This window comes from Berghia stephanieae, chromosome 11 (genome assembly GCF_034508935.2).
Source record: "Berghia stephanieae isolate SIO BIC M18660-M18661 chromosome 11, UCSD_Bste_1.3, whole genome shotgun sequence".
Taxonomy (NCBI): Eukaryota; Metazoa; Mollusca; class Gastropoda; order Nudibranchia; family Aeolidiidae; genus Berghia; species Berghia stephanieae.
In genome coordinates, this window is record NC_088370.1 from 19,445,770 (window position 1) to 19,462,512 (window position 16,743).

Genomic DNA, 16,743 nt, shown 5'->3' on the forward strand with positions numbered 1-16,743 from the left:
ATAAAAAAATAAATGAATAAATAAAATAATTAATTTTATAAAAATAGGAAATTCAGAAATCAGAGAGAAAAAAAATATAAACAAACAAAAATCAATAAAATAAAATAAAACAGGCTTTTATACGAGTATCTCTGTATGATGATTAGTCCCATATTATAAAATATCCCAATATATATATTATATATATATATATATATATATATATATATTATAAGCAATCAAACAATGCTAGATGCCAATACTGACTTGAGGACTCACAGAGTCTGTAAGTAAAAAAAAAAAAAAAAAAATTTTAATAAACATCTTGCAAGATAGGCACTTGCCGAGCTTAAAGTATACCAATTGTAAATTAATAAAATACAAACATCGTGCTAAGCTGAAAGTATGTTTTTTATTGTTTTTGAGAGTTTTATGGTTTTACGGCGCTTGCAACACACTGAGGTCATATCAGCGCCAGTAAAAAGGAAGAAAATGGGATAGTAAAAAGGTCTAGAATTACAATTAAAGCACCCGAGAAAATGTAAGACAAAAGGGAATTTGATCAAATAGGAAACAGATGTAGATTCCAAGAGCACACTTTGTACTTAGTTTGAGATCAACTAAAGTCTCATCCGGACACAAACACAGGTCCCACTAAGAGGAATACACTCAAATGTTTACAAATAATATATAATATGTAAACAAAACAATACAGTGCATAACAGAGAGATGATTTACAAGGAAAAAAATATCATCTCCCAAAACTATTACATTTGACTGTTTCCCTCTTGGCTAGGTTATCTGGCTAAGGCCTGAACAAAACCAAGTAATCTCATTTCAAGACAAAGACAGAAAGCATGTTGGAAAACAGATAGAGGGGGATAGAAGACACAGTAAGTGCCTCCCTGCCCACTATGGGAGGTCAGAAACCCCACCCACTAAGCTGAAAGTATACATAATGTATATTTATACTTTATGCACAATGTAATCAACACACCGATATGAAACCCATAGAATTTACAAACCAACTTAAAAGTATACATAACATAATTTTATTCTATTTTTTTTCTTATATGTTGACATCAATATACCTTTTCTAGATATTTATATCTTTACACTTTTATAATCTGTATGTCCCTTAATTTACACTATGTAATTATTCTTACAGTCTACAATATTATTATACTACCTATTACCAAATTTTACTTTACCACATTATATTTACGTATATTATGTTTATGTATGTATCATTGTCGGCATTTTATACGTCTGTACAAAAATTTCCTTTTGGATGAATAAAGTACATTATTATTATTATTATTATTACTATTATTATTATTAAATTTATACAATATCCACACATCTTGGAATAAAGCATAAATAAATTTTGATATCATTCAACGTAATTAAAGACTCATCGTAATCTCTGAACAGTGGCGTATATTATGTGACCCATCACCTCAAAACAGTATTACGTTGAGGTAGTTTAGATGTTGAAATTGTTTTGTTTGTTTTTAAGGGTTTTACGGTGCTTGCAACACATTCAGGTTATATCAGGAGGAAAATGGGATAGTAAAAAGCTCTAGAATTACAATTTAAGCACCCAAGAAAAAGTAAGATTGTTTTTTTTTTTGTTTTTAAGGGTTTTACGGCACTTGCAACACATTAAGGTCATATCAGCGCCAGTAAAAAGGAAGAAAACGGGATAGTAAAAAGTTCTAGAATTACAGTTAAAGCACAAAAGAAAAGGCAAGACAAAGGGGAATAGGTTCAAATAGGGAACAGATGTAGATTCCAAGAGCACACAGTCAAAGTACTTCGTTTGAGATCACCTAAAAGTCGTATCCAGACACAAGCACATGTACCAACTAAGAGGAATACACTCAAATGTTAACCAATCATATAATATAATATGCAAACTAAACATAATACAATGCATAACAGAGAGATGATTTACAAGGAAAAAAATATCATCTCCCAAAAGAATAACTATATATTCGACTGTTTCCCTCCCAGCCCAGCAACTCCGGCAAGGATCATGACAAAACTAAGTAATCTCATACCAAGACAATGACAAGAGACAATTGGAAAATGGGCATGGGGGGATAGAAGACACAGCATGTACCTCCCTGCCCACTATGGGAGGTCAGGATAAGAAAAAGTAAGACATAGGGGGACTGGGAACAAATAGGGATCAGATGTTGATTCCAAGAGCATACCACCAATGTACTAAGTTTGAGATCACCTATAAGTCTCATCCGAACACAAGCACAAATCCAACAGAGAGGAATACACTCAAATGCTTACATTACACATTCAAAATAAATATAATAATAATACATAACAGAGAGATGATTTACAAGGAAAAAAACTATCATCTCCCAAAACAATAACTATGCATTTGACTTGTTTCCCTCCCCCAAGTAATCTCACTCCAAGACAAAGACAGAAAGCATGTTGGAAAACAGATATAAGGGGATAGAACACACAGTAAGTACCTCCCTTCCCACTATGGGAGGTCAGGAACCCCACCCATATGTTGAAATTGAATCTACAGTCAAATATATGAGAGTTGGGATTAATGGGTTTTTTTTAATGGCTAGAATAAATATATTTATTTGAAAAAAAATAATTTTTAAACAAACAAAACAACCCCCCCCCCCCCCCCCCCTCCCAAATCAAACCCCAAAATGTGTAATATATGATGATATGAACATCAAAATCTCTCTTTGGAATCCACTTCATCCAGACATAGTACCAGATTGAGATGACGAGTCACGTATTATTCACCATCTTGGAAATTTTCACTTGAGTTTTGTTTTTGTTTTTAAGGGTTTTACGGCGCTTGCAACACATTTAGGTTATATCAGCGCCAGTAAAAAGGAAGAAAATGGGATAGTAAAAAGTTATAGAATTACAATTAAAGCACCCAAGAAAAAGTAAGACATAGGGGAACTGGGAACAAATAGGGATCAGATGTAGATTCCAAGAGCACACCACCAATGTACTTAGTTTGAGATCACCTAAAAGTCTCATCCAGACACAAGCACAGGTCCCAACTAAGAGGAATACACTCAAATGTTTACCAATTATATAATATAATATGTAAACTAAACATAATACAATGTATAACAGAGATGATTTACAAGGAAAACAATATCATCTCCCAAAACTATAACTATACATTCGACTGTTTCCCTCCCAGCCAAGGAGCTCCGGCAAGGATCAGGACAAAACTAAGTAATCTCATTCCAAGACAATGACAGGAAACAATTGGGAAATGGGTATGGGGGGATAGAAGACAGAGCATGTACCTCCCTGCCCACTATGGGAGGTCAGGATCCCCACCCAGTTCACTTGAGTGAAAAGTAGCGAAATATAAATATGTATGTATAGTGGTGACAAATAGGATTGATGAATGGGGTGAGATGACTGAGGAAGGCACAGAAACGAATTGTAAAGATGTGTGTGTTGATGATTGAGGTGGTGGTGGTGATGATGATGATGATGACAGTGATGGTAAGGGTGATGATGATGATGATGATGATGATGATGATGGCCTATTGCTCCGTTATAGTTTGATATGGAAGTTTCATGGCATAACAGAGCCAGGAAAAGGAAAGAATGCGAGTTCAAACAGAAAAGTAAATCTATTTAACACATTCTCTTTGAGAAAAAGAAAATGTCCTGGAAAAGGCGTATTCAAATTCAAACAGAGCAGGAGAGGATTCAAAAAGAGCATAGTTTGAGATGACTACGAAATTTAGAAAGTTAGAGAAGCGGTTAGAAACGTTGGACTTTCTCCTTTTACTGAGAAGACTCAAGGCCTAGGACAAACCATATAAGCAAATTCCTGAACATGGCCAGGGAAGAGGCAATGACTATAGGGAAAAAGAAAAGGAAGAAGAATAATGTACCTCCCCTAGATTATATGTATGTCTCAAGAAGAGGAGGGAGCGATAATACCCCCCCCCCCCCCCCCCCCCCCCCCCCTCCGCCCAAAAAAAAAAATAAAAAAAAAAATATTGTTGGGTTTTTTTTTTTTAAAAGAAAGAAAAAACCCCATAAGAATTCCCTGCATTCATGATGTCAAGTTAATCACACAGATGAAGGTTCAGTGGAATTTTGGTTACTTTTTTTTTTATCCACGGTGATACAAAATAATATAAAGTGTGAATGTATTGGAGAAGGTGTGAATGAAAACGTAATGATTATTTTGCAAATGTGAATAAATAAAACTGTTGAAGAAAAAAAAATTATTTTGGAAATGCAAATATTAATTAGAGTAAATTGTGTTTAAAGCATTTTTTCTTTAATGCAACAATGTCATGAAAAAACATTGAATGTGTAACCAAATGCCTTTGGTGAAATGTACCTGTAATTTAATTAGAATTATTTCAACATGGTTGGTAAATGTAACAACTTATTTACACGAATAAATAATTGGGAAATGTTTGTTTTTGATTTTAAGGGTTTTACGGCGCTTGCAACACATTGAGGTATCAGCGCAAATAAAAGTCAGAAAAAATGGGATTGTCAAATTTCTAGAATTACAATTAAAACACCCAAGAAAAAGTAAGACAAAGGGGAATGAAACAAACAGGGATCAGATGTAGATTCCAAGAGCATACCATAAATGTACTTAGTTTGATTTTGTTTGTTTTTAAGGATTTTACGGCGTTTGCAACACATTAAGGTCATGTCAGCACCAGTAAAAAAGAAGGAAATGGGATAGTAAAAAGTTCTAGAATTACAATTAAAGTACCCAAGAAGAGACAAAGGGGAATTGGTTCACATAGGAAACAGATGTAGATTCCAAGAGTACACAATTAAAGTACTTAGTTTAAGATCACCTAAAAGTCTTATCCAGACATAAGCACAGGGTTCCACTATAAAGAATACACTCAAATGTTTACAAACCAATAATATATTCAAACAAAAAAAAACAACAAAAAAATATAATATATATCAGAGAGATGATAACAAGGAAAAAATATCATCTCCAAAAACTAATTCTACACATTTGACTGTTTCCCTCTCAGCCAAGGACTCTGGTAGGGTCAGGACAAAACCGAGCGATCCTTTTCAAAACAAATACAGAAAGCAACTCCGACAACATATATATATATATATAAGGGGATAGAAGACACAGCAAGCGACCTCCTGCCCGCCATGGGAGGTCATAAGACCCTACCCAGGCAAGAGGAAATGATTGTGTCATTTGACAGCTAAGGACCTATCCTACTGCTACTTAAAATATGCCATGTTTTATTTACTGAATGTGTCATAGTACATGGGAATCAACAACAATTCCAATATCTGATGGTACTTGGTACCAAATTTCATACTCTTGTAAATGCTCTCATATTTACGTATTCCACACAAAAATTGCTTATATTACAGTACATAATTTCATAACGGTTGGCAAAGCCCCTCTTAATGACAAACACACAAAAATACATAAACAGGAACCCCCTACCTTAAAACGGCAATTATTTCCATGTGATCAAGATGCTCGAGACTGAACTTATAGCCAAACATATGAGAATAGGTAAAATCTTACATTCAATGTCGTAAAAACTTTAACTCACTCATCCCTAACACCGACTATATCCGTAGTTTACCTGGGTTACTTTTACCCCATGCCTATTTATTACATAGAGACACAAATTATAGGCATAGTATTAAAGCTAATGTTTTTCATTTTTACATGTAAATGGTAGTGGTAGTTGAATAAAAATATATATGCACATGCTCGTTATTAATACATTTTTTTCCAATTTTGAAAAGTAGCAAAAATCTTTAGGATTGAGTGAGCTAAAATGATCATTTGGCATTCTTGTTGACACAGACATAACCAGTTCTGCCTACCAGAAATATGAAAAAATCGTAGTTTTCATGGGTAGACATTACAGTAGACATTATCACTGCCTTTAAAATTCACCAACCTGTCCATGATAAGTGAAAATTATGCTTTTAACTCCTGTATAGGCTAGCTCTGGCACCAGAAATTCGTTTTCACGAGGTTTTATTGAATTAGAAATCTTTTAAAAGTCCTCAGAATGGAGTCGAAATAATCAACAATGTGAAATTGAATGTAAGCTTCAATTTAATAAACGAAAACAGATAAAATGGATGTTTCCAGTTTCTCCTTTATCAACAAAACAGGATGAATGAAATACTACAGACGAATGAGATAATAAAATAGTGGCGTTTATAAGATGAGTCACTACCACATTATCTCATTCGTCTGTAGTGTTTCATTCATCCTGTTTTATTGATAAAGGGGAAACCCGAAACGTCCATTTTAACTGTTTCCGTTTATTAAATTGAAGCTTACATTCCATTTCACATTGCTATTTATTTCTTCGAACTTCCAGCAGCACCATTTACATTACCCACAATGGAGCCGAAAATTAAAAGTTCTACGGAATTTTCGTAGTTGTAGGCAGATCGGCATAACACTAACACCATTTTGTTTTGTTTGTTGTTTGTTGCTTTAGGTCTCTTCCAACACAATTGAGGTTATATGAGAGACCGCTGAAACAAAAAAACAAGCAATCTAACAAAAATAGTACAAACAAATGTAATCAAATCATAACCTAAGATATCATAAGTAAATTATAAATAACCAAGAACAAACAGGCAGAAGATTTACAGAAAAAAAAATATCCCCTGTCAAAAATACAATCACATACCAACAAGATATGAAGTGAATAGAAAAGTGCAGAAGACAATAGAGAATAAAAAATTTTTCGCGGCGGTGTGGGGTTGAACCTGCGACTTATTGGTACGACAACTCCGCTGGCAGGTGAGAGCGTGCTCTACCGTGTGAGCTTATCACGAACACAAAAATATTCGTTTCAAACTCAAAGTCATTACTAGATCCCTCTCCACCACTTTTGAGACGCCGATTCGTCGTACACCACCATCGCGAATAATTTTGACAGCAGTTAAGCTTAATAGCCAATATTCTCACACAACTTAACATAGAAACGATTGAGACATTGAGTATGCTCGGTGTATGGGGTGAATTTTAATTCAGAAAAGTGAGTGGAGCAGGCACTTATGTTGGTAACAACAAGATATGAAGTGAATAGAAAAGTGCCAGAAGACAATAGAGAATACCAAAGAAGCAGGATAGGCTAGTAAAGAGAAGAAGAAATGACATCACTATCGGATCGTACACCCATGCGAACATCATAGGTATATGATTCAAGGGTGATGCTCCCATCCAACCACCCGCTACACACCATTTTGGGACAAAAAGGATTAAATATAAACAATATATATAAAGTGCAAAACAATCAGTGATATGTCAATAAGTCTGATGGGTAGTTGAGTCAATCCACATGTTGAGTAGGGAGTCTAGGATGTGTCTTTATCAAGACGACGACGGGGGAGATTTGGCAGGAATGAAATTGACGGGGAGTGTGTTAGGGCGTTGAAACAAAGTCTCGTTGATATATGGATTTATATGGGGTTGTTATGTGTGAATGGGTTTTCTCTCAATCCTGACTCGTGGTGCAGGGTGCGATTTCTCTGATGATGAAAGAGAAAAATAAATAAAAATAAATTAATAAATGAATTGCATGCAAGAACTTTTTTTCTATTTTGTAACTCACAAACAAAACCTTAACTCTTTCAGCGCCATTGGCCGCACTGTGCGGCCAGAGCAGAATCTGTTCTACTGGCCAATGGCTGGTCTTGAAAGGCAAAAATAATAATGTAATCCAATCCTACTTTCTACAAAAGTACTATAAATTAAGCCAATGGTATCATTTCTTTCACCAGAATTGGCCCTAGGGGGTGGGGGGGGGGGGGTATATTAATTTACATTTTGCACCAAATTAAAATGACGCTTTGGTCTTAGCTTGTCATTCTCAAGCTGCCTCAATCAGGTGTCAGCCATTTTGTGACGGAAATGCGAATATAACCTCAGCACTGAAAAAGCTAAGATTTTAACAGATTGTTGAGGTAAACAGTAAGGTAAATCTGACCAATAAGAATAAAAAGAAGTTTCCTTTTCAAATTGGGTAGTTAATCACGAACCTGTGTCAAATCCGTCATTGTCTTCCATGAATCTTTTACTCCTTTCATTTGAACACTTAGACTAAACACCCTTTACTAGATACAACTTACATTTTTAAAATGACAACAACAGTTTTATCCATACAAAAAAGTATTCAGAAGAATACACGTGTTGTACTGAATATCAAATAACCTAATTGTGTGTATAACTATGATTATGACGACTGTAAAACAAGTTGTGAGAAGATCAGAACTGAGTGGTTTAGTTGGCCTAATCTGTTTAGATTAAATAAATCTAATGTTTGGTTTTAACCATACTAATGAATTTGAATAATATTTATTGCTTAACTGACTCAACCCGAACACCGACTATATCCGTAGTTAACCCAGGCTATTTTTACCCAATGCCTACTTATTACATTTTTATGAGACAAATTATAGCCGAAGTATCAAAGTTAATGTTTTTAGTTTTTTTGCATGTGAATGGTAGTTGAATAAAACTATCTATGTACTTGCTGATTCTTAATACATTTTTTCCAATTTGAAAAGTAGCAAAAATCTCTAGGATTGAGTGAGTTAAATTCTGGACCAGATTAAAAGATACAAGAGAACTAACTAATACAGTCGTCCAAGGCAATATTGCCACAGGTTATAAGGGTCTATCTTCTGAGTTGTAAAGAATGGGGGGATGGTAACATTAAGACATCATCATATTTGTGTGATGGCCATTTATGAACCACACGAAAGTCATAACAAAAGCTCAAATCCCGAATCCTGATTGTTGATGTAGTTATGTAGATAAATCTATTTTCTTCTGGGTACAATGCAGTTGAAAAAGTTTTAATATCTTAAAAAAAGGGACTGAACCAAGAATAATATTGAAAAAAAAAAAAGTGAAATAGAAAAAGATAAAACCATCCTCTCTCACTTCCGTCAGCAACTTGCTATAGGTTATGTCATCTTATAAATGATCAATGTGACATTATAAATTCCTTACAAATTAAAGTACAGAATCTATTCATTATATTTTTCTTCCTTACTCTGATGTGCACTGTTGTAAAAAAAAAACTCATAATATCAGAGAGGAAACATTTTCTCTTAAGACAGAAACTTGGCAAGATAGAAAAACCATTCTACAAATTTAAAGTGCCATTAATAAACAAGTCGCAAAAATGAATAAAGTTCTAATTTGTGATTAACAATGGGAGTAAATGTGAAGTAAATGTAAATAAATTTTAAAAAAGAAGAAAAAGTAAACGGGTAATGGGCTTAACTCAGAGGCCTATAAATTGTTATAGCAGATGTTTGATATTTGTGTACCGATGAAAACCCCCATCCCCCAAAACAAAAAAAAAAAAACCAACTCCCTATAGCTTATTATGGAAAGTCACATAATATTACAAAGATTTTTAAACAATATATTGTATTTATTTTATGTGTATCAAATATTTTTTATAGTAATTTTAGGGACCTGTGAATCAATATAAAAATAAGGAAATGATAATTAACTCCCTTGATTTATGAAGTTAAGACATTCTCCATCATTATAAAAACATTTTAAGAACCATTATCCATAGAATCTTTTTTTTTTTAAATCGAAGTTTGACTTTCTGGATGGAATGGCCTCTGCGCTCATCGTTTTCACTTTAAATTCAATTCCCCAAAAATAACACTGCACAAAATATATGTTGGGAGGTACCTTCGGGTGATGTGCATGTGCAAATCACACATAATGTGTCTTATCGATAGAAAATGTGATGAATCTTGGAAAATGGATTACGGGAAGGATGGGTTCAAAACAAAGGTGATAAAAAATATACAGAAAAAGAGGTGGAAGAAAATATTGATTAACCCATGAAACAAACTCATCTGATCGCAGTATGAAGTCAATTTTTTTTTTCTCTTTACAACTTACACCAAAATATCAACTTTTGTGTTCAAAACAAACATCACGTAGAATAAAAAATACATATCACTTTTTTTAAAAAATCAGATTATTAATCATTAATTAAAAAAAAAAAGAAATTTTGAAGATTATTTAATTAACCACTGCTATTTAGGTTTAGCTATGTTTCGTTTGATTCCTTCTAACTTAAAGCTATATTTCGTTTTAATTTTCAAAAGATGAGAAAGGGATTGCAATAAAGGGAGGGAAGTGGCAAGGTATTGGATAAAATTCCTCTTGACTCACTAACAGCGATGATGCCCTATATGAAGCAAGCTTGAATGACACACACAACTCAACTCAACTTGATGCAACACACTGTGATGTCACATCGGATGTCAACTCACATAAAACTCAGGTGAGACAGCAACAAACAAAAAAATATTTAAAAAGCATGACATCAAAAAAGAAATTTGGTAAAGGTATTTTGAGATTGTCTAAGAATGATTGACAATATGAGAAAGAATTTATAAACGACATGATATAGTTTTTTGATTGAAAGGGAAATAGATTTTTTTCCTTCCTAAAATAAACACATTTTTAAGATATTACTATTTCATTTGAAAGGGAATCAGGGTTTTTTTGGGTTGTTTTTCTTTTCTAAAACAATAAACATATTTTAAAGATATTATTTCCGAAAACCCCTTAAACCTTAGTACCTATTTCTTTAGTGGAGATAAGATTGTGGTCATTTAAAAAAAGAAGAAATAAAATGTAAGTAATTTGAAGAAGTGTAGAAATGATTTAGCTTTCATCCTTTATTCTCAACAACAACAAAAAATGAAAAAATTCGATCCCCCCCCCCCCCCCCCCCCCCCCCAGCGAAAAATAAGTGAATAGCAGGCAAAGCTTTTAAAAATAATGTAAAAGTGACACTTTGAGAGGCTTATGAATATGTTTCATCCGTCACTGTAATATTTGCCACAAAAAAATACAACGAAATCGTATAACATAATAATTTAGTAGCGGTGAAGCTTTGCATCAAGGCTTTACGAAAATGACATTAATTTAGGCACAGCCTCTTTTATAAATCGAGGGTTATATAATGTAAACTGACAAAATGGAATCAAATTGAAAAAATGTCATTATGAATCCTGAGCTGCTTGAAGCTTTGGACTATAAAATGTAATATAGAAAAATTATAACAGCTTTAAAAAAAAAAAATACATTAAAAAAAAAAGAAAACAAAAAAAACAAACATGGAATAATTCCGACTCAAAACCCTCCTTCATCCAATAACAAAAACAATAAAAAGATTAATATTTCAAGTTAAATCTGGACATTTTTTACTGTCGTTGTTATTGACTCAAAAAGGGTTTTGAGCCCAAAACGTTCAGTGCTTGGGATCTGTTCTTTTTTTGTTAAGCTGGTAGATTCATTTTTGTACATTCTTAAACTGTTATTATGAAGCAAAATAAAAGCGTGGTTATTCATTTCAGATCCCGATATTCTCATGAAATTTACATCAAGATGAACGTCAAGCCGGTGAAAAAGCTTTGAAAAAAAATTGTTTAAATTGGATGACACTGCAGACTCAATTATTTACTTTTTTTTTTTTTTTTTGGTACCTTGTTCGAATATCTAGACAGGAGCATGAGGTTTCGTCCATGTGTCTAGATAACGTACAACTATTTAACATATTTTCTTTGCGGGTAGAAGAAGAATGATCTAGTTTCACCTGAAAGAAAAAATCCTAATAGCTAAACGAAAACACCTGAATTTGTAAAAGTAAGAAAAGACTCGATATATATGGGCATGACAGAATAGTAGAGAATTAATTTTTTTTTAAAAATCAAATTTCAATTATTTTGAAAAAAAAAAAAAAAAGAGAGAGAAAGAGAGATAGAGAGAAAGAGAGAGAGAGAGAGAGAGAGAGAGAGGAGAGGAGAGAGAGAGAGAGAGAGAGAGAGGAGAGAGAGAGAGAGAGACAGAGAGAGAGAGAGAGAGAAAGAGAGAGAAAGAGAGAGAGAGAAGACCCCCCCCCCCCCCCCTTCCCTCACCTATAAAAAACAAACAATATTGTCGTTCTACACTACAGAAACAGGCACGCAACCCAAAGGTTCAATCATTTATAAAGACTATTTCAAAGGACTGACGGTTTAAAGAAGGATATTCTGTCATCTGATATTTATTTTGTGAACACTAACATGCATAGTATATAAATGTCAATAGATTTGAAAAATATATGACGAGGAAGTTGAGAGATTAAAAAAAAAAAAAAAATAGAAAGAGAAAAGAAAAGAAGAGATTGAGAAAAGAAATAAATAAATAAATAACAGGAACAGAGAAATACGGTAAGACAGAAAGAGAAAAAAAACATAAGAAAGAATGAAAGAAAGAAAGAGAGAGAGAAGAAAGAAAATGAAGATAAAGAAGGAAAGATAAAAAGAATTAAAGAAAAAAAGAAAGAATAAACGATAAAGTGATCATGCTCTTTGGTTATCATTTTCACTGTATTATCTATAGGCGTTATCAGTGAAACACTAGCATAGCCTTGATAAGATACTATATCTGGTATAAAAATCAGATAAACTTGATTGATGATTCATATATGAACATTCCATTCTTTCTTTTTTTCATCCATTCTTACGTTTTTTTCTTTCTATCTTACCTTACTTATTTCTCTGTTCCTGTTATTTCTTTCTTTCTTTTCTCAATCTCTTTGTGAAAGTGACATTTTTGGGGGTGGATTTTTGTGTGTGTTTTAATGGGGGTTTTTTCTTCTTTTTTTTATTCTTTAAAATTGGGGATCGAACCTCAGACCTTCTGATTACTGGTCAGACGTGCTACCATTACATGCTTAGAGTTGGATTTCCTCAATGTGTTATCTGACAGTCCCTAACTTCAAAGCCATTATTAGGCCAATGGAAACCAGAGTTTATCCCAGTTTCTATAGTGTGGACAACAGTAAATGCTTGCTATTCTTTAGATAGGATAATAGTCTATCGCAAAGTACTTTTTCACCAGATCTAAAAGACCCAGCTACCCAATCACTGCTGGGTGAGCAGAGGGTCAGAGAAAAAAAAACTTCAACTGCACCTGGGATGGATTCTGGTCCCTTTGCCTGTGAAGCGAGGGGTCTACCAATTGAGCTACTGGGACCCCCATTATATGGCAGTAATGCACATAAAACCGCATCAAATAAATAACAATGAGAAATTGAATGTAAGCTTCAATTTAATGGATGTTTCGGGTTTCCCCTTTATCAACAAATCAACGAAACTGTTTTGCTGATAAAGGGGAAACCCGAAAAGTCCATTTATCAGTTTTCACATATTAAATTGAAGCTTACATTCAATTTCACATTATTATTTATTTCTTCGAACTTCGAGCAGCAACATTTACATAAAACCGCATCATATATCATCTACTGGATTAGTCCAAATACAAGAATCTATGTAAAACAATTCAAAGAACGGATACCACTTCCTGCTCGATTTAGTGCGTTTATATTTCTCATATTTGGGGATTTTAAATGAAGTCATTTATAATGATAATCAATTGTCTAAGAATCGGCAAACCTATTTAAAATATATATTTTGTCAATTCCAATTGGATTCAACAATCTGATGTCACGTCCGCCCAGCAACGAGCAGCTTGGTTCTAAACAAAGAAAATAAAAGTCAAAACATGATCATATTTATAGTGTTTTTCTCTTCTGGATACACTTTTATGCTTCATAAGGGCATCCGCCATTGTACCGATAGTTTAGAGCCAGTTACTAAGTTACTATGCGTCATTACGAGGGAAGTGATGCATGACTGTTGAAGCCTATTGTTATTGTTTAAATATCTAACAAACATGATATGTGCAAATGAAACAAGAAAAGAGCATGATTTCCTTTACTAGAGACTTCTTATCATCATCTATTGTATCTTATAGGCTGACGGACCTTCAAATCCATTACAAATTCGAACAGAAAATAAAACAACTCCACACTTCACTCAACAACTTGGAGGGAAGGAAAATTGGTTTTATGCCACATGCCATGCAATAAAATGTTTTTGAACAGACAAAAGCACAAGTGAATAATAGCAAAGCAAATAAAGCTATCAAATAAACTCAAAAGACCAAATAAAAAACAAAAACAGGAGAAAAAAAAAAGGCTGAAAGCTCCAATAATAGCTAAACAAAAGCCATCGTTAATCCCTGCTTTTCAAAACTTCAAGAAGACCAAAGTAAACGCTAGCACTACATAGATTCCAAACCAAATGATATTCTCACACAACCTGCTATAATACGGATATAGTTATATTGAAGAGACAAAATGAAAATGGTCCCTACAAGCTTAAATAACAAGACTAATCTTTTCAGTGGAAGACGGAGTCACTATGTGAAGTATTGAGTTAATATCATAAATTGACCATAATCAACCGTATCAAAATTAATAAATTCTTCCTATTGTACACACATTATTGTAAAATTGGTCGACTAGTAAAAAAAATTTTATGCAGAAACATTTATAGACAAAGATTTGTCAAAAGTGTAAAAAGTTCCTATAGTTAAAATCAAAGAGCACATAATGTTCTCTAAGAAAGAGATTACAAGACAATTTTATGACAATCCAATTACAGGATTGTAGAGAGGAGGAAGTCTTAATAATACATGAAAGTTATTAATGATTTAATTATTGGTGGGGGGCAGTGTGGCTCAGTGGTATGGTATTTGCTCCATACCCGAAAGGTACAGAGTTTGACTACCTGGCGCGCTGTGTGGCCTTGAGCAGGCCACATCACCCCAGCTCATGTTGCAGCGCTGCACTACGGCTGACGCCTGGGTTATTCCAGTCTTCGCTTGGAATAGACTCTAAAGACAAAAGCCCCCAAGGGGATTAATAAAGGGAATTTTACTTTATTTTATTTATTTAATGCCACATTATCACTTTATGACCACAAAAAGAAATGCAAAAAAAAACCCCCGACATCCAGATGTCGTTTTTTTCTTCCATTTGTTGTGATTCATCTCAATCCACTATATTTCTTTTTAATGTTCGCAAACAACCTATCCCAATATATTGAAAGTTCCTTATCAACTTCCTCAAACAAAAGAGCACTACAATTAAAAATCACAATGCATCCTGTGTATCCGTCTCAACCTCCAAAGTGCCTCTACGCGTGACCTCCTCATTCTCCAGCACTGCCCCACCATTGGACAAACACCGAGGCAACTGCTGCTGCTGTTGCTGCTGGATCTGTACATGATTTGTCGCAGACTGTGATGAGACTAATGACTCGGCCACCAATCCCCTAACACCTGCCACGACAGGAACATCGTCTTCCACCAGCACATCCTCCCCACAGCCACAACAAGCTCTAATCTCTATGCCTTTTACCTGTGTGAAGCAACAGCAACACGGTTCGAAGCATTTGGTCCACTGAACCCAGAGCGGGTACTCCCCGCAGCAGATGACGTCAAAGTATTGGACGAATCCAGTCACGGCAAACAGGAGACCCAGCACAGTGAATATCGTCAAGAACACGTGAGCTTCTTGAATGTGAGAGTTATTCTAGGAGAACAGAGATAGAGAGATTATAGACAATATTTGTTGTTTTTTTAAAACATTGAATCAACTTTTTAAGTGAGTTAACATCTAAAAATTCAGATGATAAAAATTATAACTACTATACAGATGATGATGATGATAATGATGATGATGATGATGATGATCAGTTATGCATAGTAACTTAGTAACTGGTTCTAAACTATCAGAACAATGGCGAACGTCCTTATGAAATACTTATCCTACGAGCTATAAAAGTGTATCTCGCGGAGAAAAACATTTAAAATATGATCATGTTTTAACTTTTATACATTCTGATCACATGACAAGTGAAAAAGTTCTAGCCAGCATGAAGAATAAAAAGTACCGATTTTCTTTGTTTAGAACCAAGCTGCTCGTTGCTAGACGGACGTGACATCAGATTATTGAATCCTATTATCCTTAATTAAAAAAAGGTTTGAAAGTTACTCGTATAGCATTCTGTGAATAGTTTCATAATTTTGTAATTTGCCAGTAATTCTCTGCGCGATGTTGTTATAATTTTACCCTTGGCTTTATGTTATAATTTTAACCTTGGCGTTACGGTACAACGATGATCCCTTACCCTTTTTTTTAAAGAATAGATTATTACTATTATTATTATCATCATTTTTCCTATTATTATTTATCAAAACAATGATAATAAAATAATGATGATGGATGACATTGATGGAGACATAGACAGACTTAACAAATTGATAACTTCAAATTTAGTAATTTGACAAGGAAATTCGTAATTTCTGAAATTGTGTATGAACAACCACAATATTATTATTACTATTATTATTATTATCATCATTATAGTAGTAGTAGTAGTAGTAGTAGTAGTAGTAGTAGTAGTAGTTGTAGTAGTAGTAGTAGTAGTTGTTCTTCTTCTTCTTCAGCTTCTTCTTCTTCTTCTTCTTCTTCTTCTTCTTCTTCTTCTTCTTATCATTATTATTATTATTACTATTTTTAATATCATTTAAGTATAACTAAGAATTAAAAATTCGTAATTTTCCATAAAATTTCGTATTTGGCCATGAAATATGTCTAAAATTCGTAAAATTACAAAAAATTCGTAAGATTCGGCATGTATGCATAGACAATAATCCCCCCACCTACCTTATAAGCATCTGATGAAGTCCATCCCTTAGAATAAGCCACAATCAGGAGAAGGGTGAGGATAGAGTAAATGATGAGACAGGCGATGGTCAAATTAAAGAACCGATAAACCTACAGGGAGAATGGCGGAAAAAAAAAGTGAAAT

General features: G+C 33.8%; 1 protein-coding gene across 3 annotated transcripts in view; it reads right to left on the reverse strand.

Annotated features, from left to right (window-relative positions):
• Positions 1 to 1,012: 1,012 nt before the first annotated feature.
• LOC144957250 (uncharacterized) overlaps positions 1,013 to 16,743 on the reverse strand; it is a 32,806-nt gene continuing 17,075 nt past the window's right edge. For 2 of the 3 annotated variants that reach the window (XM_078888332.1, XM_078888331.1), the window contains exons 5-7: positions 16,599 to 16,709; positions 15,288 to 15,461; positions 7,004 to 7,521 (exon numbers count right to left, since the gene is read on the reverse strand). In XM_078888332.1, coding sequence (XP_078744458.1) covers positions 7,453 to 7,521; positions 15,288 to 15,461; positions 16,599 to 16,709 — 354 coding nt within the window. In that variant the 3' untranslated portion in view covers positions 7,004 to 7,452. Of the gene's footprint in view, positions 2,787 to 3,336; positions 6,161 to 6,968; positions 7,522 to 15,287; positions 15,462 to 16,598; positions 16,710 to 16,743 lie in introns of those variants that run through there. The other variant, XR_013642103.1, reaches the window with a different exon arrangement.